General features: G+C 32.1%; 1 protein-coding gene across 1 annotated transcript in view; it reads right to left on the bottom strand.

The window, feature by feature from the left end:
* Nucleotides 1-23,297, bottom strand: part of LOC145319483 (uncharacterized) — a 231,080-nt gene that overhangs the window by 61,944 nt on the left and 145,839 nt on the right. The window contains exons 15-16 of the mRNA XM_080161628.1: nt 2,439-2,491; nt 1,541-1,604 (exon numbers count right to left, since the gene is read on the bottom strand). Of these exons, the coding sequence (XP_080017754.1) occupies nt 1,541-1,604; nt 2,439-2,491 (117 nt within the window). The remainder of the gene's footprint in view (nt 1-1,540; nt 1,605-2,438; nt 2,492-23,297) is intronic.

The raw sequence follows: 23,297 nt of genomic DNA, 5'->3' as shown, positions 1-23,297 counted from the left end.
ATAATTAATGCACCTTTCAACGCTGATATTGACCAAATACATAAATTTTTGTAAGGATAAAAGTATTGGCGAGTTATTTAAAATATTTGCAATTTCCGTGCTTTTCCTAAAGGTGCATATTGAGCACTGACCCCCATTTCTGTTGAATAATAAAGATTTAGAGGGAGGGCAGGTGATTTCGTAATCCCTATGCATAAAATGGGAAACGGAGTGTTTTTTTTGTACTTAACAATACAGTTTGAAGGAACCGACGCCTTTTCTTATTTCAATACTGTAAATATACAACTTACTTACTCTGTAGCTAAGGATTCCCTTAGACATATGTATATGAATGACTTTAGAAGACTATAATTATTATGCTAGCCTCCGAAATGTTAGTGGATTTATCCTGATATTTCAAAATTAACTAGCATTTTAAAGGGAAACTGGAATATTGTTTAATTCATAGCCGTGCGTAACAAGTATAAGGGGGATGTAAACACTCCCCTTAAAACTAGGAAATTTTATTTCACTGGTAAAACCCTTTGCACACCACTGGTTAAATGTTCAGTTGTGGGCATAATTATCTACCCCTTCTCTCCCTGAGTTATTAATATTGTGGGTTAAGAAAATGTTGTATTAAAATGTGATGTGCTTAGATAAAGAAAATTAGTTCAGCCTTTCATCTTATCAGTGTTCATACATTGTCAGAAAATACATTTTTTCGGCCTTGGGCCAGAAACAGCGTATAGTGCCTGATAAAACATGACGCCATACAAAACAAATGATTAATGATACATTTGAATTGATTAATGGTAAATGAATACTGGCCTATAAGCTGCTTCATTTGACCAACTATTAATCCCTTTATAAATTTAGGTTATGTTAAGTATTTAGGGAAAGCCCTGCAAGATGTTAGCTTCCCATAAGGGAAAAATAAACTTATTTTAAATAGTATTAGTTAACCTTTTACAAGTGCAATTATGTCTAAAGGTTGCTCAGCAATAGTAAGCTTGCAACAATTTTATTTAAATTTCTGGCATGTATCGTCAATATATCAAAGAAAAATATACTTCAAAATTCTAATTAGATTACAAATACAGTAAAGAACTGGACATTTTTTCTTCAACAGAATATGTTTTTTAAATAATTTATTTTGTTGTTTTGTTGGAGCTCCTTTTTTAATAGACTGTCCATCCATCCATATGCATATAAAGTCGATCTAATTCTCTCAAGGTAGTGTTTGTACTTTTAGCATAATCAGTTGATAATCAATTTTAAAAATGGATTTTATCCAATATCTAACCCTAAACAAATAAAAATTTCAGACTTGGTTTTTTTGAATTCTTAATTTTGAAAAACCTAACATGGTATTTTTACTGGAGTTATATATGGACATTATGTTAAGACCCAGTTATGTTATCCACAAGCGTGCGATCGAAGGGGGCTTTTGCCCTAAAAAATGCCACGATTCATAGCAAAAAATGTTCAAATATTTACAGAGACTGAGTGGTTCGCACGCCCTTGATTAAAGAATACAACTGCCCCCAGATGTTTTTACCTGGGAGCACTGTTGGCGGATGATAGGGCGGCAATCATTCCTCTGGATAGGCTCACAAACTTCTCTAAAATAATGAATACTATTTTAATAACAAAGGGGAAACGGGGATGCGCATCTTATAGTGCCTGTGAACAAATGACGGCATACAATACAAATGACCAATAATAGGCTAGTATACATTTTAATTGACCAATGGTAAAATGTATACTGACCTATCATTGGTCATTTGTATTGTATGACGTTATTTCTTATAGAAATTATATGCTGCTTCGACAAAGGGTATCCTGTAATATATTCCAAACCATTCAAAAATTTTTAGAATTCTATTAAATCTTACATCCCCTCCCCCTAATACATTTTTTTCTAGCGCGTATAAATTGTTGGGAATATGAGGATATTGATTTTAAATTAAGATATTTCAACAACAAATACCCATGTAAAATTCACCAACACGACAAAAAAGACATTGTCATTGTTCAGTATGATAATTATCCGTATTTTTAGTAGCGAAGCTTTTCTATTTGTCAATTTATCCGTCTGTCAGATGGTCAGACCATGTGTTATTATCTTATTTTTAGCTCAAAAATGATTCTACATGTGATGAAAATTTTTTTTATCACTTTCAAAATTGCTTAAAAACAGTTTAATCATGCAAAAGTAGGAATTAAATTAAAGCATTGCCCCAATGATGATAAACAAAATTAGAGCTTCTCTTAATCAAAATTTCTTGTTGAAAAGTTTGGACACTACTAGTTGGGATCTTGCCGATCACAATTCAATAAAGAAACCCATAATTTTAAAACCAACGGTAAGATTTATAAGTAATAAGACTTTAAGGTACAAGTGTAATTTACAGTCCAATGTCCCCTCCTTTCCTTTATTTGAACGCCCGTATTACCTTTGGACTGGTTTACAGTTTTGCTTGTTTGTTGTGCTACACTTCCCAGGAACCTGAAATAATATATTTTTTACTAGTATAAAAGTAATAAGATGTCTGTCTTTCACACGGGAGGTTATCACTAACCGCTGAACCGATATAGTTCTCCTTTACATTGAAGCTTCTTATATGTCTAGGGAGGTTTTATAAATATTTTTGGAGCCGTACCACTACCCTAGCAAGAGAACATGCCCCTATAAAAATAACCCCCTAATTATGGTAATTGAGGGTAACCTCACCCTTTCCTTCAAATGCCCCTAAAGGACTCTAGGAGCGTAGCCGCTAGTTAACACTATAGTATATCTAGGCATGTTAGAATGATAGTATTAATTTGATTGGACAAAATGGAAAAAGCGTAGCATCTCTATATGCTTAGCTCCAAAGGTAAAGCGTCAATTATAATGTACGTATCTACATTTCACTGATTAGTTGAGCTTTATTTTTATGGATGTTTTCATCATTGATTTTTTTTCTGAGTATAAACATATTAGTGCAAAATGTAAAACAAACACGAAGAAATTTCGACATTGCACTTTCACGATTCCCTAAAATTTGTTTTTATTGCAAATAAACTATGCATACACTTTCAGTGTAACTGGGATAGGTCAATGGCCAAAAAATGAATATTTTTTCCAAATTCTTATGTGTCCAATGCTAATATGGGTAGAGTTCAAATATTTGCGATTTGCGCAGTCAACAAAAATGCGCGAAAAAAAGTATATTAAAATTTGAGGCCTTTTAATATTTTTACACATAATTTGTTTTCTTCAAAAAATCTTTATAGTAACGTGATAATTTAACAGCTAAGGAACTATTAAACTACAAATTTATGCATCTAATTTTGATATGAGACCTCTATGACCTAAGACTATCGAATTTAGTTTCATTTTAAGTTTGAGAAAAAGCATTCAATAGGAAAAGGGAAGGCTGCCCCTCTTATCCCCCTCTAATTGGATGTCAATCACCAACCAAATTGATTTGATGAGTTAGGCATGTCCCTCCCATTATTACCCCCTGTTCTTTAATTGCAGCAAATATATTTTATTTCATTTGAGGATAGAATATGATAATACAATAGTTAGTAAAAGAGTAAAAATTTGTAAGACTCTAATAAAAAAATCATCATACAATACAAATGACAAATAATAGGCCAGTATACAATTGACAATTGGTAAAATTTACACTGGCCTATTATTGGTCATTTGTATTGTATGACGTCATTTTTCTTTAGGCACTATAAGCTGGTTCAAGATTTTAGATATGTTTTTAACTATTATAATTTTTGAAAATTTAGTTGTTTTATAAAACAACCGATTACTCAACTAAGGATAAAACCAAACAAACATAGCCTAAAAGTGTGGGTTTTGATTAACAATTTTAAAACAGCAAAATAAGATTCAAAGCTTAGCTGTATTACAATTCATATTGGTTTGTTTTATTATTCAAAACAATTTAATAGTATAAAATCCTGATTTTTTTGTTGATTTTTATAATTCAATTTATCAGGCCAATGTCGGCCCGTCAGCCCGTAAGGTTGAAATGACAGAATTATTTTTGTGAAGATTCCCTACATCAATGAGCATCCAGTACATTATTTACTTGGTTCGTCAGTCTGTCAGTCATAAAGATAAAACATGTTAATAGTTTCTTGATTTTTCATAAATAAGTTTATTCTTGATTTATGAGTATCTAACATTTGCTCTTTAAATTGTTTTATTTGTATTTCAATCTATGATTTTTTGTGCTGTATTTATAGATGTTGTCATCCTTGTTTATACTTTAATTGACATATTTTTTTATTTACTTTAAGTTGTATAATTCCCAAACTAAATAAAACATTTTTAACCTTCCAGTTATAAAATGTATCAGTTAGAATTTTTCCTTTTCTACATCCTTAAAAAGGATGTTACAACATTTCTGAGGTTTTGATAAATACAAATTTGGGATTAATAACCAATTTAGTTTCTTTTTAAAGATTAATAATAAAATTTAATATTTAATTATTAGGTTTTAATTTAAAGTATTAAAAGAAAAGCAAGAATGACAACATCCGTAAGTAGTAAAGCAAAAATAATCATGTAAAGGACAAACGAACAACGTTTAGTTACAAAAACAAAGATCACGAAACCCTTTTAAAATAAGGCTTAAGTCTTTTGAATCATGACGACATTCAAATCATAATAATCCAGCTATCTATCTTCAATAGAAGCCGAGAAAAATTATATTTCCCCCTTAATGTTACGGACCTAGAGATGAACAGACAAAGTGAATAATATAATAGCTTCATAACTAAAAAATATAAATCATAGACATAGACATGAAAAAAGCGAATTAAAAATGTTTAAGACTTTTTAAAAGTATTTTATCTTTAAGAATCAAAATTTTTGCATGAATAAAAATGCCTGAACTATAAAAGCTATCAGCCTTTAACTAACTTTAATAAAGTGAATAATTGCTTTTGCTCAGTCGAAAAGTTTCTGCTTTAAAATTGTTAAAATTTCAGAAAATAATATTTAGTTAATCGTTGCAAAATTAGAAGATTTTTGTTATTGTTTTGCAGATTTTTTTGTGGTTAATATTTTAAAACCATTTTATATTCACCACAAGTTCAATTTATGTTCATTGAATATTGCATTAAAAGAAAAATCTGCTGAGGGTCTTCAAGTTTTGCAAGGATATGACTGGAGTTTCGGCCCAAAACGTGTCACAAAAAAAGACATTAAACTAGCTTTTACTAAGGTCTAATGCATGTCAATATTATTAAGAAGATTAGAATTAATAACAGGTGCAAATTTTCAATCAGGAATTTTATAACTTACAGACAAAGGTCGCGCAATTAAAAAATAGTTATCAAACCCCCTTTCCTAACAGAAATTCTATTGTATATCATGTTCGTATCTGCGGTCAAAAAAAAACTAATTTTTTGCTCAACAGTTGATCCGGTTGGAACACATGGACACAACATAGTCGTATTCGAATTGCAGAAATGCCTTTTTGTCCAAAGATGGAACCTTGACCTATGAAATTAATCTTAGGCGACAGCACTAGGTCAGATTACAAAACAGCTGAAAAATTATATTGAAAAGAGTCTACATAATACAAAACAAGTAAAAAAATCTTTTTAAACAAAAAATAACCTCTGTAAACACAACAGCTTTATGAATAGATATTTTAACATTAAAGAAAACTTAAAATATAAAATTTAGAACCTAAATATTTTAGTTGATTTTTGTAAAAATATAATTTCTGGGATTTGTAAAAAGGGTTACAAAGTGTTAAGCTACACACTTATTAAGTCTTTAAAAATATTAAATAATATATATTTCTTGATATTTTTATATATAAATTTGTTGTTTTTCAAGTACATACAATAGAAAACACTGTGGCATCTTTAAAACATAGAGAAGACACAGAAATAGATTTGTATACCAAACAATAGGCCGACAAATTCAGGAAAAAGAGAAACGTTAATAAGATTAACAAAAACAATTAACTCCATAAGTAGCACAGCAGAAAAAAATAATCCTATTACATAAAGTAGTATTTTTTTGTCTAAAGCTTAAGATTTCAATTACTACTTAACCGATTGGTTTATCCAGTTAATTGAAGCTTCACATAGGTAATGGGATGTTTTAGGCTATTTAATTTTTAGATTCAAGTCTTGGAATGGTTTTAGGCTATTTTTTTCTGCTATACTCTATTCATTCAAATGTCACTAGATGCTAGGGGCAAAGCCGCTAGTTGTAGATAATAAAAGTAGCATAGTTCAAAGGTACTGTGTGTCACAGAAAAACGGACACAGGTTTGGAAAATTCTAATTATACATCAGCTGCGATTTTTAAAAAATATTAAAATTGTTTACATCCTCACGTATGTTTATAATTAATCTATGTAACTAATAACTCCACAGGAGCTTAAACTATTGCTTTTTCTTGGCTAACAACTTGTAACAATACACAAAAATATTATGGAACTATCTTTCATCATGTAAATGTAAATGTACATGTATTTAATTTGGTGAGACTTATAGATTCACATGGTTTTAAAAGGCAGCTCTGTATTGGTCTAGGGGATGATTCAGGATATTTTGGCAAAACATGCCATCCTTCGTTTTGTTTGGTTTGTTAACCTGTGCTATTATGGAATTTTTTATCCTGGTTTAATTGTAAAAAGATTTAAAATGTCGGAATTCTACATCTTTTTATAGCTGTTTGTTTGTCTTTCAGTTCAATCAAAGAGCAAACAAAATAACATCTTTTTAAAGCTAATCTTTTCTTTATTAGTTCTTAATAGGTTAGGTAATATTGAGAATAGAGTTATTGTTCTCGCATGGCACCTTTAGGGAAAGCATCGAAAATAAGATATTAAAGGAAAAATTATACTATTAGAAATTTACAAGAAGTACCAACTAATTTTAGATGAAAAACATAAATTGTTATGGCTATCCTGTGCAGAAATAGCTACCTGACAAATCATGTATAGTTATCTATTAAACATATCTATAATTCTAATTCTATAAATATACCACACCCCCCCCCCCCAAAAAAAAATGAAGGATTACTCATAATAAATTCCTCTTCTTACAGACCAACAATAAAAATGACCTTGAATACCAGTCAAGAGCATGCTCATACAAAAATGCCCAAATATAAAAAGATATGTTTGCTCGATTGCCCTTTGCAAAAGATCTCAAAAACAGCGAGTAATTTAGGTTTTACTTTTTAGAAAATCTCTATAAGTGATATCTCTTCATAACCCTATTGTCCCTTTCGTGACATCGCCTCTTAAGGGGCGTTTTGTCGTATTTTCACAGTAGCTTTTCTCATACCTATAGGGGCTCTAACCCTGCGTGGCCAATTGCCTAATTATTCGGGACAATCACCTAACCAAAATAACCAAAAGCTACAGTGAAAATACGATGAAACGCCCCTTAAGAGGCGACGTCACGAAAAGGACAATACCCCCTCACCTCCCCCATAATTTTATCTTATTTGACACACATACATACATGCAACTACTTATTAAACAGAATTAAAATTTTCTGCTATTTTCAAATTATTGCTGTTTAAAGAGAACAACTGTAAGTTGCAGAAGGAAAGAAAATGAAAAATGTATTAATCATCTTGTCCAAGAAAATTTTCATTACTCATCACTTTAAAGGGCGAATATAGTTTTAATATGATATGAGCTTATATGAAAGGTGCCATTACATACTTTTAAAATATCTATGTTAAATCTAAAAAATCAAAAAAATCCTTAAGTAGATTTTGCAATTTTTGCTTTTACTTCAACATATGATAAATGAGAAAGTCAACAAAATCGTTTATTTTACCCCTTTACAAGACTTTCTTTGACTAGTTTTCTTAAGTTTAATTGATTATTACATTGGCATGCATCTTAATTGATAATTAAAGTGTTTATTTTTTTTATATTATATACTATTTTATTGATTTTTTAAAAAGCATAAAATAATTTGCGTCAATTTGCGTCAATTTGCGTCCGGAGTAATTACTAGGGTAAATAATACGTTTTAAAGTTTTTTTTTCTGTATAAAGATCAATGATTAATTCTTGATGATATAATTACCCTAGTACGCATTTTTCAACACACACACACAAACGCACCGATCGCCAGATTTTCTCCAGAAAAAAATATAAGAAAAAAAACACTATTCACCTATTATTTTTGTCCTCTTTAAATTAATTATAACAATTACCATATAATTTTCATACTTACATGAAATAAAATTTCTCCTGTAAAGGTTTTTTTTTTAAATAAAATTCATATACTTTACACTTTGTTGGGGAATATTGTCAAGGAAGAAACAATCCACAATACAAAAAAATAGATTGATAACTGGTTTCCACTTTTATTACGACTGTCATTTAACGAAAGCTTTTTAATTCAACCTTAAACCGAAGCCTTGTGTGATGCTAGGGTGTTTGGAGTTCTTAGGGAAACACACTTATTACATAAATTTATCCTGAGAATGTTCAGGTTTTAAGCTATAACAGACTTATACATTTGGATATGTCAATATCTTAAAGTTACTTATAATCTATGGAATTGCACGTTTTTTTTGAGCCCATATTATATTCAACCTATATTCGCCCTTTAACAAGGATAATTATGTTCACAAGTGGCGCAGCAATAACAGGAATAAACATGTTAATAAAAAAAAACAATCATTGTTCCTTATAATACAAACATTAGAAAATCTTAGATAAAAAGCGGTTTTTTGTACAACACATTAATTTTTATTAATTTTTACTTTTCTAAAATTCAGAATAAAAATGAAAATAAAAGAATAAATATAACTTTTGTTATGGACGTAAAGACTTTCGAACATATCGTAATCATAGAGCATCTACGCTTCTAAATGGTGGCAAGATAGATTATGTAGATAAAATATTTATGCAAAAAATTAACATATGTGTTGTAAAAAAAGAATTATAAAAACAAAAGCGTAAAATTAGGTCTTTTAACCACTCCTCCAACCAACTCACCCCCCCCCCCCACCTCCTTGTATAAAAATGTTATCCTATTAGGGGGTTGTAATCAATGGAAAATGGACTTTTGGGTGGTTGACCCTCCCCTGAGAAAGATGGAGAAATATCTCTGTTTCGGAACGCAATGCCTAGCCGTTCTCGAAATCTTATCTCGAAGCCCTCCGAATGACCAACATAGTGAAGTTTACGAATGTGTATTTATTACCATGAAAACAGTAAGTCTAAAACAAAAATATAAGAATTAATTACATAAAATTAATTGTTATTATTTTTTAGCATCAAGGTTGCGTGATTTTAATTTAATAAAAAATATGAATTTTCTAAAAACTTAAAATTGGCACGAATCATATTAAATCGCATCAGAAATTGATAATTTTAGAATAAAATAATCAATAACATAAAAGTCAATATTCGTATATCAAAACTTAGCAGTTAAATGGTCTATTTGTTGAAAAATTAATGATTTAAATTTCTTCATAAAATTGTACCATTCTACGCTTATTTTCAAGAATTAAAAGATAAATTCTTACCACATATGATGTCAAACTAAGCAGGAAGGCTTATTTGAGATCTTCCACACATCAGAGCGCATGTATATTCAAGCAATACATTATTTTCATTCACGTAGCTCCTCACGTGGGACTTATCAAAGGAAAAGTGCGCGTCTCTTTTGTTCGTTTACAAGCCACGCCCGGAGATAGTTGGGAATGCCGCATAACACACTCATTCTCTGGGGAATTCTGGTGTAAGGAAAAAAGGGATTAATGGGTTCGAACTTGCCGGGGAATACAAGAAATACATACCGACACACATCCGTCTATTCACTGGGAATCGAACACAATACCTCATCTTTGCAATATACGTGCAGACAGTGTCCACGAGATCACAATCTCATAACGCATAAATTACAAGAGTTTAAAATGTCATGGCCATAAGGCCTAAATTTGGTTATGGAAACTTACGAATACCACAACAACTCAAACCGCCTCAGCTACCGCATAAGGACAGGAATAAGGAATGGGAAAAGCATTCAACATTCATGAATTGCACATTTACCACTCACACATCTCATTATATCATGGCCTCATAATCTCAAATAAAATTAGAATTACAGACCATGTAATTGCGAATACATGAATTAATAATCATTAGTACCTAAACTTATATTAGGTACCTACATAATAAAATAGGTAAATGATTTTTATACTAAAAATCGCATCGATAATTAAATAATCAACTCAAACTTTTTCATCAAAAGAAAGAAAGATTAAATAATAACATTTCTTCTACTAAATCTTTTTGCTAGAAAAGAAAAGTAAATTTGCATAAAAACTTCTCAATAATTAGTATTTTTCTCCGACAGAAAAATAATTGTGCTTACATCTAAACATTTTTCAGATAAGATAAGTAAGATCCTTAAATCTAAACATGTTTTAATAAAATAGATACTTAAATCTAAATAAAATATGACTGTAAAAAAATCATCAAACTTCGGAAAATTAAAATTTCATAATTTTAAATCTTCGTGAATCAGAATTGCGTAAAATTAAAATTGCAATTGAAATATGCAAATTAAATTTACTAAAATAAAACAAAAGCTCAATGTAAGAAAAGAACTTTTCTAAAATGCTGAATCTTCAATTTCTCTCTGTTTTAAGAAGAAAGCAACATATACATATTCATACAGTCATAATTAAAGGCAATTTGGGCCTCAGTTAGAATGAATCCCTCAAGATACAAACTAACAACATCCATCAAATATTAATAAATGCCTTGTTCCAGCTATCCTGTCGGACGTTATGACTTTCCATCACATCTTTTGATACTGCATAATTTCCAACAGGATTTCTGGCGCAGGGCTGCATCAACTGAAACAAACATAATTAGTGATGTTTAATTCAAACCAAAAATAAAAAGAATCATGAAATAATTCAACGAAACTTTTAAATTCATCAATCAAAGCAAATTAATCAAAAATAAATATTTTATGCTTTAGTTTTGCCGTTTTGCGTCGGGCCTGGCCGAGGAAACAGAGCTTAGGTACGTCGTAAAGCGGTCTTATTAAGCTAAATTCTACGAAAATCAAAGAATCTACTTAATTCATCGTGAAAAAAATCTGCATTTTTTCTTTAGATACATCAGTTCAAAGGTAAATAGTAATAATTTTAATATGCATGTAATATTAAATAATTTATGTGATTGTAATAAATCATAAAGAAATATTTAAATGATGTAAAATCTCATTTTGTTAATTTCTTATCATATCAAATTTCAATCCAACAAGGATAAAAATGTTTATATCTGTATAGGTACCTAGGAAATTTTCCTCGAAAAAAATCCCAGGTCTCGGAAAGACTTAAATCATTGAAAGAACTTGCGAAAACGTATAAAAACTTAAGTTTGCATTTCAAATGAAAAAAATCTTGCATCGATTTGAAAGTTTAAACGAAATTGTATGAAAATTTGCGTTACTTATAAATCTTAAGAAAAGGGTAATTTCTTTTTTAAAAAAAATACTGCTTCAATTTTTATATATGCGATAAAAATGAAGGTAGAGTTAATTTAAAATATGCATAGTTTATCTTAAATTAATTCTGTGACATTCACATAGAATAATAATCAATATTTTAATAATACCATACATCGTGTTCATTATTATAAATGCTTAAACATGAACGAAAAATATATGTACCTAGGAAAATAATTGCTAAAAGTATTTTCTCAAGGTTTAAAATTGTCCGAAATCGCTAGGTACGTATATTACTACGAATCTCTGCTCTCGGAATGAAAAAAATCTTTACGCGTGGATTAATAGGAATCCCAGCTCCCGGAGTGAAAGAAAAACTTTTGTACATGAATTGTTAAAAATCTCTGCCTCCGGAATGAAAGAAAATCTTTGAATTGCTTACAAATTTAAACAAATATCTTGATTTTTTGCGATAATCTTTTAAAATAATAATGAGGAATATTTTAAACATTATCATAATAATATTACATGTTGTGTTCTTTACTTTAATGCATTATTTCATATGAGAATCTGAGAAATAACATTTTTTAAGCAAACGTGAACCATAAAAAAAATACCTCGAAAAATAATTTGTAAAAAAAAATCTATTTTTCTCAATTTAAAATCTGCAAAAATCATTTGGTATTTAATACACACGAACTTTTGCTTTTCAAAATCATACTTAAAGAAACAAAATCTTTTAAAATCTGCTTTAAAAGTCTAAACAGTTTTGTAGAATTTTTGTGCTTAGGTATGAACAATAAAATTAGTTGAATAATGAATACTTATTCTTTACAGAACCGATTTAGGTTCCTTTCACAAGCTCAACATATAACTTGTAATATTTTTTCTTTAAAGATCATTTTCACACATAAATAGTTTATGTTGTAGATTAGATATGTGTGGTTTGAAAATTTTCAATGACTTTCTGGCGGCAACACCCGCCATATTGCAGGCCTCTTACCCTGTGTCGGGCGGCAAGCTTGGCAGCAACCAAGTCGATTCTTGATTCTCAACAGCACCTAGGTATGTAATTGAAAAAGTGTGGCTGTCATAAAACTTAGAATCATCTACCGGCTTTTGTCCGGCCGGAACCGAAACTCCCGTCGGCTCTTGTCCGGCCGGGACCAAATTTCTTATCGGCTCTTGCCCAGCTGGAACCGAAACTCCCGTCGGCTCTTGTCCAGCTGGAACTGAAACTCTGATCGGCTCTTGTCCAGCCGGAACCGAAACTCCAGTCGGCTCTTGTCCGGCTGGAACCGAATCATTCATCGGCTCAACACTCGCCGTAACAATGTTATCAACGGCTACAGTATCGTTACCAATATCATCAGGATTAACTGCAGCACAACTAACATCATTATCAGTAATAGCCACGGCAACACCCGCCGTAGCCATGTTGTCAACGGCTGCAGCACTAGCAGAACCAAAAGGTTCATCAGCAGCGTTACAAGCAGAACCAACAGGTTCATCAATAGCATCACAAGCAGCACCATCAGTCGGCTGCGGCTGAACATCTGAGCTTTCTGGTTTTAAAAACCCTATAGCTTCACTTTCCAGCTCGAAATCTGAGCAGACAACATACCTACTCTTTGCTAATCCATTAGCACTAACAGCAAAATATCCAGATCCAAACAGGCTGGAGTAAAGCATGGTTTCTCCTACTGAGCGTTCAGAGTAGGGAAACATCGACGGGCGCAGGTGCCCAATGAGCAAATCCACCTGCCCATTAACCAAAGTAAAATCTTCAGGTTTCATATCAAACAAAACAGCTGCCTCCACAGGATTCATGGAGCACATCGCCTCTTTAGGACCAATGAGAGGCACTACCACAGGTTCTAACATGTGATAATTCTTGTGTCGATCAACTAAACATAGCTTGACCGTCGGGAGACATTTAACTTCACCATCAGCTAGAGAAATTCTTGCTGAACGTCCAGTAAAGGGTAACTGAAGTTTATTAACAAGTGGCTGGGTTACCATTGTGATAGTTGAACCAGTGTCCCACATGGCGGACACTGGGACCTTCTGGCGATTAATATCAACGACGTCTAATTGTTGTAACATTAACATTAGGTTCGCCTCAGGGGAAGTATGTGCTTCATAGACGGCGGCAGCCATATCAACACTCTCATGTAGAAGGTTGTTATGGGTCTGACCACAATTGTCCACTTTGCATCCGCCTATTACATCTGCCTTCGGGCAATCCACAGATTTATGCCCTTTCTGCAAACAAAGCCAACAGCATCCAGCACTCTCCACAAAACTCTTCCTGTCTGGCACTGACAGGTCATGAAATTTTGGGCACTTGTAAAGTAAGTGCATATCATTACAGCCATTAACAAAACATGACTGCTTCATCTTAGATTTACCAGGTTTACCTACGGCGGTAGCTGCTGCCGCAGGATTACCCTTCTTCTTGGAGGGGGTGTCCATATCAGTTGAGCACCGCATTAAAATAGCGCCCCTCTGTTCCTCGATAATCTGCATCAACTTTGGCACATTTGGGACGTCCATTGAGCCCAATGCCAAATTAAGCTTGTCTTGAAAGTCTCGAGGTAACTTCTTGGATAACATCTCCAGAAGTATCACGGTCAACCACTGGCTGGTGGTAACCTCATCATCTTCATCATCTTTAGTCAGCTGCTCCAGCTGGCTAACTGCACCACCGAACTCTGCTAACACAGTCACAATCTGGTTGGAGTCCGACGGCTTAGACTTTTTCTCCCATTGGTTGAAAAGGCAGAGCATTTGACGTGTCTTAGACTTGAAAAGCGAGTCAAGGTAAGCCAACTGAGATTCATGCGATTGAATCTGAGTTAATTGGAGTCTCAGCTCTTTATTTTTACAGACCTTCTCACTGCTCAACAATAACTGCAAATACGACGGGTCCTGTCCTACAGTAAGCTTTTTAAAATTGTCTTTAAAACTTACGTAGGATGCTTCCTGGCCGTCGAAAGAGGGGAGAAGCCGCTCGTCAACACGATTCATATATCCTGGCGTGAACATAGAACCGGTGGCGAACTGTGGTGTGCCAAACGGTGACACAAATGGCGATGCTGCTGAGGCACCCGCCGTCGTCATGGATGGCTTCACAGGTTCAAGCTTAACCTCAGCCAATTGTTTCATCAATGCAGACAAAGTGTTTATAATTGAATCAGGCAAGGGAAAATATGACCCTTTAATAACTTTCACGATCTTCAAGCATCGATCATATAGTTCAGCCTGATGGTTAGGCAAATTATCACCAATTACATCAACAACACTTTGAATGTCACTAAGCTCTTCTATAGCATCAAGAGCATCCTTCAAGGCACTATAGTCTTTTTGCACAGTAACTATATCAGAATAAATGTCACTAAACTCATCAAGCTCTTGGATTCTCAAACCAAGCTTGCTAAAACCGCCCATGATGCTGTCGAACGTTTCGAACTTGTCGTGGACAAGGATTGACTCCTTAGTGAGATGTCTAACATCAAGTTCTGAAGTATCACTGACCAACTTCATCACTCTACTTAGCTCACTGGTTAGGGCATCAACGGCTGGACGCAGCCGCTTACTCAATTGATCACCTTTATTCTTTTTAGGACCCATGATTGTCACTAAAGTTTACTGTACTGATTATGACTATAATAATGTGTGGTAAGGTATCACAACCAACACATTCACAAAACTTCACAGATTCTTCTTAGCTGCATCTGTTCTGTCTTGTTTTCATTGTTTCGGAACGCAATGCCTAGCCGTTCTCGAAATCTTATCTCGAAGCCCTCCGAATGACCAACATAGTGAAGTTTACGAATGTGTATTTATTACCATGAAAACAGTAAGTCTAAAACAAAAATATAAGAATTAATTACATAAAATTAATTGTTATTATTTTTTAGCATCAAGGTTGCGTGATTTTAATTTAATAAAAAATATGAATTTTCTAAAAACTTAAAATTGGCACGAATCATATTAAATCGCATCAGAAATTGATAATTTTAGAATAAAATAATCAATAATCATAAAAGTAAATATTCGTATATCAAAACTTAGCAGTTAAATGGTCTATTTGTTGAAAAATTAATGATTTAAATTTCTTCATAAAATTGTACCATTCTACGCTTATTTTCAAGAATTAAAAGATAAATTCTTACCACATATGATGTCAAACTAAGCAGGAAGGCTTATTTGAGATCTTCCACACATCAGAGCGCATGTATATTCAAGCAATACATTATTTTCATTCACGTAGCTCCTCACGTGGGACTTATCAAAGGAAAAGTGCGCGTCTCTTTTGTTCGTTTACAAGCCACGCGCGGAGATAGTAGGGAATGCCGCATAACACACTCATTCTCTGGGGAATTCTGGTGTAAGGAAAAAAGGGATTAATGGGTTCGAACTTGCCGGGGAATACAAGAAATACATACCGACACAATCTCCTAACTCTTGAAAATTAAAATTCAATGAAGGGTGTAGTAAGAATAGTTATTTATGGCATATCAAAGACAGTTTTCCGCCAAGATAGAAATGGAATATTAAAAATCAAAACCAGTTTTGTTAGACCCGAGGGGCCGAAGACCTGGGGTACCTAAACTAGTATTAATTTTGTGATTTTCATTTTATTATTCGTAGAAAATTGTCTGTAATACGATGATGTTATACATGATTTTCTAGTATAACTGAGAACCGGTTCTAATCCAGCGGAAATTAATTGTTTTCGAAGCCATATTGGAACACATTTTCTGTAGGTCTTTTGTATATTAGAGTACAGATATTAAGTAGACCAAGATTGAAAAGTAGGTACTTAAATTGTGCTTCACATGGTTGAAATAACATTTTGCTTTTTAAATCTCTCTTTTTGTGCATTTACATGTAAAATTCAAGTACTGAATTAGCTTTTGATCTATGATCAGGGGCGTCCAAGCTTTTTATTTTGGGGGGGGTAATTCGGTTTTGGGGGGGGGGGAAATGGCGCGCGAAGCGCGTCGCAAATTTTTTTTACCCCCCCCAAAATTTTTACCCCGGGGGTAAAATTTGCTTGGGGGGGGGGGGTAATTACCCCCCCTGAAATCTGTTGGCAGGGGTAAAATTTGTTTACACCCCCAAAAATTTACCCCCGGGGTAAAATATTTTGGGGGGGGTAATTTAAATTTGATCAAAAATTTAGTATTAAAAATTTTTTTAGATATTTTCTATTTTGGGGGGGTATTTACCCCCCCAAAATTGTTTGGGGGGGGGGGTAAATACCCCCTCCTAAATGGGGGGGGGTAAAATTAGGCACCCCCAAATTCGTTTGGGGGGGGTAATCGCCCCATTACCCCCCCCCTTGGACGCCTATGTCTATGATTATATCATTACTTATATATAGTATTCAACAATCAAATATTACTTGCTTTATTTCATGACCCTAACGGCTACGCTCCTAGAGGTCTCAATGGGCACTTGAGGAGGGGGAGTTATATCCTAAAACCCATTTTTTAATTTAGATTTTTTTTGAAAAGTACAATTTTTTTTTTTGGGGGGGGGGGTAATTTTTATCAAGGGCGATTTACCTTGTGAAGGTGGTGGTACACTCCCCCCAAAAAGCTATAAACCTTCCCGGGACCTATGAGAAGTTACCTTGTTAAGGAGAACCCGATCGGTTCAGCGGTTAGCGAGATCCTTCGGAACATACAGACAAACAAATAAACATCCTTTTACTTTATTATAAGGACTGCCCCACCACCAACAAAATCTTCTGATTTGTCCATCCTTTGACATAAAGTTGACATATAATCAAAACTGCCGTCTTCCTTTAAAGAAAATACAAGGATGAAACACGTCTTAGATAAAAAGCATTATTTTCAAAGAAGTCTCTAGAGGCACCTGAGTGTACAGGATGAGGTATAGAACCTGAAGTTTTAATTCTAGTTTCCAAATATAGAAGATTTAAAAAAATGATTGTATATATTTTTAAATTTAATCCGTAAATTTGTGAAAATATACTCGCTTGAAGACTACAAACATAATAAAGCTATAGAGCAGCCTCGTTTTTACAATTTATTATTGTAATTTTATCAATTAATAAGCTTTGACCAATTCACCAAATATAATCAATTTTAAAATTTGTCTTCAAACGTTTGTTATTTGATCTTAGTGTTTATTAAAAACTACGAAATATTTTTAATGATATAAGATATTTCAACTTTGCAGCATTATAATCAAACATATTTAAATTTAAGAAAGAAGTTTTATTATGAGGTTGTTAAAAAAATTAGTTAAGTCCAATAGAGGCGAAAAACTACACGCGATATGAAAATAAAATATCTAATGAATCTATTCTTTTTTACAATTTGCTTTTTAAAGTGCAAAGTTTATTTCGTAATAAAGTAAACCCAAATATTAAAAGTATAATTATTTTCATGGTCCTATGACAAACGCAGGAGTCCCAAACGTCGGAGTGGACAAATGCAGGAGTGAAAACTAAAACTAACCGAACCTATTTTAGACCATCTTATAGGTTTTTTAAATGCCTAACCCCTGCAGGGGGCTTATTTGTACATTCATATCTTAACCTAACCTAATCTGTATAGAAATAAATTATATTTATATTTTAACACTCCTGCGTTTGTCCACTCCGACATTTGGGACTCCTGCGTTTGTCCTGGAACCATTTTCATTAGTCGCGCAGCAATTTTGATAATATAAGTATATACAGATAAAAATGTATTGAAAATAATTATCAATATTTTAACTGTTTTTTATAACTTTTAAGTTCAAGAAATGGACATTCATTTTTATGGTTACTTATAGTTTTAGAGTAGCTGCGTTACTAAAAAAATAAAAGAAGATGGGCCAATGGATGTGGAACATAAATGGATATTATAACAGAAGAAAAATTGTACTAAATTTAGGTTGCTATTTCCTCTGTCATTTACTGGTCGGTAAGTTACTCCAGTATTGGGGCGGTGATGGGGGAGATTGTTATTTTAGCCCGTTAAAAGTTTCATTTTATTAAAGAACATGCAAATCTGGTGTAAAATCCAAGTAATAATAAATCCATTGATAGGCCTTTAGAGGAAGATAAATCATTAATTCAATAGAGAAATATGTCATTTATGTTTACTTCAATAAATTAAAAATTATACAATACAGATAATACATTAACCAAACAAAAGTTCAATCTATCTATTTACACGGAAAGGTAGCATTACCACAAAAGATCCTAGTCGAGTACAGAACCCCCCCCCCCCCTCTATATTAAAAATAGGAAGGTTAGTAGTTTTTGTTGTGTTAGTTGTTTTAATTTACCACAGGTTAGGTTAGATTACTTTTATTTATTTAAAATATAAAGAGGAGTGGGTTCTAAGCTTGCTGGGCATTTTAAGGGAAAGCAACAGATAGGCAAACAGAGTTATACAAATATATTTTAAATTCTAGGTATGTATTTTTTATGTTTCAAAATTTTCAACTCCAACTATAAGCGAGAAAGATTTTGTTAATTTCTTTGTTTGATGATGACTTTAGGGGGCTTCGTGGCGCTTCGGGTTCTAGACCTCTCCACGTACCTTATGATTGCGGTGTAAAGCATCCATTCGCCTATCAGACAACCAATTCTTTGATTGTACGACCATCCTACTGTGCGTTCTAACTGTGCATGGTAATGAGTTGCGCCTGTTTCGGGCCAAGACATTCCCCCTACTCTATGTCGCTTACATAACATAGCAGCAGTAGGAAATTTTAACGTCTTTAGTTATGACGCAATGTCGGGCCGATAACCTTCACGACAACGAGCGGATGCGCTACGCGAAAAAAAAACTTTTTTTAATATTATAAGGTAATTATTTAATCACCCAGCCTTGAAAAAAAATGTTATTTTAGAGACATATGCAACACTATTTATTTCCCTGTGTCAAATTCTATTATTTGACCATCTTATAATCCCCACAGGGTAAAGATGAATCTTTTAAATTAGCCAGACATAGAGAGGGCTGGTCATTCCAAAAAAAAACTTTTCAAATAATAAGTTGAATTGAATTATACAATGAAAGAGGGTGGATATGTGCCTTGGAGGGATTAACATCATAAATTAATATATAATTATATAAATGGTGTATCAAATTTCTTAAAAGTGTCCAGTAAGAAAAAAAGACTAACAATTAAATTATTTTTAAAACATGTTCTCCAATTCGTTGTCATAAATTTAATAAATCATGATTTGTTGATACAATCACCAGTGTCCAATAATTCGACCAATCTATAGAACTTTTTGGTTTGATAAGTAGGAGTATACATAAATTTATAAAGGTATATTAATGAATAGATCAATTGCAAGTTTTAAAAAAAAGAATACGACGTTGATTACAAGAAAAATTTAATTTTCTTCTAGTTTCCAAACCCTGTCTTGTCCCTTTAACATTAGTATTGCTTACAGATAATGCAATGTCAGAAATTCATAATTTATATGAGCATCATCTTACAGTGCTGACACAACTTTGAATTTCCACAATTTATAATTTGCCAACAACAAAAAAGAACCAATTACATAAGGTCTTAACAAAATACATCTAATTGTCAGGGATCTAAAGGGATAAGACACTAGTTGATCAAATTGATGTTAATCACCAATGATGATACATAAAACTAGCTCTTCTATAGTGTAAAATTAATTGTTGAAACGTTGGAAAACATAAGATAATAAACCAACCAATCAAAATTAACTGAAGTCCCAAAGATGATGAGCCAATGAAAAAGAAAGCGTTATTATAAAACTTCGGAATTAGTGTATTATAAAGTCCATTTTTCCTTCTCTATATCTCTGGAAATTTTTACAAGAATACAAGAAGATTATTGAATTTTTTTCGCTAAAGAAGGTGTATCAACTTTTTTTTTATAGCTAGCCGGTTCTTTTAGTAAGTAGTAGATGTAAAATTTTTCATGGAATTCAGATATGCAATCGTTTTTTTTGTAAACCTCTTATTTTTTAAGTAATTTAAGTTTTTTTAAAAAATAATTAAGTCGGTTTTAAGGTACTAAAACACAACAAAATAAAAGAAGAAAATGGCCAGTAAGAACAAAAATAGTAAGATCTTTAATTGGACACCTTATTTTTAAAATTCTGTTGAGTAATTATTGAAAAAATCTATTTTTTTAACCTCGGTTTAATAAAAACTTTAGACCTAAATATTTTCTCAAACAGACATAAAAAACATGGGTTCATATAAACCTTTAGAATCAGAAAAATATTACGAATCCATTGTAAGCAAAATTAAAAAAAAAAAGTAAAAAAATTAAAAATTAAACAAATGGCCAATTGTATTTTTTGTTCAGGCAACACTATTGTCTTCCCTTTTTTACCCCCTCTTTACCCCCTCTTTACCCCCTCTTTACCCCCTTCCCATTTTTATACTCAATTCAAGAATTAAGACGTTGCCTGTACAATATAATATGATATTTTCATATAATTCCTTTTATTGTAGTTTATATACTATATTGTAAACTTTTTTTTCAATTTTGCTTACAATGAATTCGTAATATTTTTCTGATTCTAAAGGTATATATGAACCCATATTTTTTTACCTGTGAAATAATAAAATTAATGTCAAAGTTTTTATTCTCGTGGGTTTAAAAAATCGATTTTTTCAATAATTACCTGACAGAATTGAAAAAGTAAGGTGTCAAATTAAATATCTTACTATTTTTGTTCATAATGGCCATTTTTTTCTTTTTTTTGTTGCATTTTAGTACCTTAAAATCGACTTAATTTTTTTTTTTTTAAACTTAAATTACTTAAAAAATAAGAGGTCTACAAAAAAACCGATTGCATATCTGAATTCTATGAAAAGTTTTAAATCTACTACTTACTAAAAGAACCGGCTAGCTATAAAAAAAAAAGTTGATACACCTTCTTTTGGAAATTCAAAGATGTGTCACCTTTACAAAATCCATGTCGAAGGTCAAGCCTACCAAAACTATTTGCTTTTTAAATGTTCCTTTTGTGTAAGGTGCAAAAGGTAAGTAATGACATTCGATATATTATTACTTGGATGCTGCACCAAATTGTCACTGGCAAAGTGATGATCGGAGCTGGCTAAAATAACGATACACCCCCACTTTACCCCTTCCCATGCCCTTCTACTTGATTAACGAACTGAACAATAAATGTGGTCTATATTAGAAAGCTAAATTCACGACAAATGTTTCCCTGTCATTATATCCACATGTATCATATATCCATTGTGATGACAAAGCTGGTGTGTGTTGCTAAAAATGGCATCGCCATAACATGTGGACAATCACGCCCACATGTCAGGGAGCAAATATTATAAATATCATTTTAAAACAGAAATATTTTAGATTAGTCAAAACCAAGTTGCTGGGTCTTTTTAGATCATTACAGTATCAAATCATCATAAAAATGTGTATGATTTATCTAGTTATCTATGAAACAAAGAAGAATAATATCTGTCATTTCTAAGCTAGGACTGATTAAGTATTTGATTTTAGCAGATTCTAAACCATCTCAAGAGAAATAACAATCAGAAAAAAATCTTTATAATTTACTGTATAGTTATACTTTATATTAATATTCAGAAAAAGCAGCATATAATGACTATTACATTTTAATTGACTAATGGTTAAATGTATACTGGCCTATCATTGGTCATTTGTATTGTATAGCGTTATTGTGTATTGAGGCATTATAAGCTGATTCTAATATTGATTTTTTAGTTGTTCCTTTAGATTTAATGACTAACCTACCGACAAGGAAGAAATGTAGAGTATATTTGTTCCATAAAAGCGTAGCCAACAAATTAGATAGCCAGACAAACGAACATTGTCAATATAGAGTAACAATTATTAAACATTATTTATAAGTCGAAGTGAAGATTATCTATCCTAAATTAAATTAAATATCGAGTGCTTAAGATAAATGCTTTGCTTATAATATCATTCATAAAGTTCTTGGATATCAATAGTCCAAATTCAAGTAAATATTGTAATTATATCAATAGATAAAAAATATATAGGAATGGACATTATTAGTAATTAGAAAGTGTTTCGCTGTCTAAATTGTAACATGAATCATGATGACAAGTTTAAAATCGATAGACTTAAATGAGCGATGAGAGCTCTCGTTTACTGACTGACATACGGACAGACTTTAAATGTAGAAAAGCTACATAAAAAAAGTTCCAAACATGTGTCAAGTGCATTGTATGGATAGAGGGGACATTGGACTGAACACTATACTGGTTCTCAATGTTTTAAAACCGCAATTTGTTATTTATTTACTCAAAAACTATGATTAAATTTAGATTATGTAGTTCCAATCTAGAAGTGTCTAACTTTTTAACCGATAATTATTGCCTACAGAAGATATAATTAAAGATAATTGGGGATGTACATCAATTTATCATACATTGTCTTATTCCTTAAGAACCCTGAGTGCATTGTCATGTTATAAAATTAGATGTGACCATAACTAGTAAGGATGTTAACAAGAACAATTATGTTACCAAGTAGCGCAGCAACGATAAGCTAACAATAATTAGAATTTGCAGTAATAGTTGAAAAATAAATCTTGTTACATAATAATGTAATGCGTTTTTGAGCCATCCTCTTCGCACTGGGTTAAAAATAAACTCTTTACCCCTCCCCCCCCCCCTTAAAAAATGCCATAGCAACAACATTGAGAATAAATAATAACATTATACACATATAATCCACATTATTCTTGTAACATTGTTGGTTTATGAAAAAAATCCTAGCTTTACTTTTTATGAATGTCTCAGATGCAAGAATATGTTGTTTTTTTTCTGTATATGCAGGTATTTAAAA

The sequence above is a fragment of the Acartia tonsa genome, chromosome 5 (genome assembly GCF_053477335.1).
Source record: "Acartia tonsa isolate MP-2025a chromosome 5, ASM5347733v1, whole genome shotgun sequence".
Lineage (NCBI taxonomy): Eukaryota > Metazoa > Arthropoda > Copepoda > Calanoida > Acartiidae > Acartia > Acartia tonsa.
Note: the sequence above shows the minus strand (reverse complement) of the source record. Positions and strands in the feature narration are given on the sequence as shown.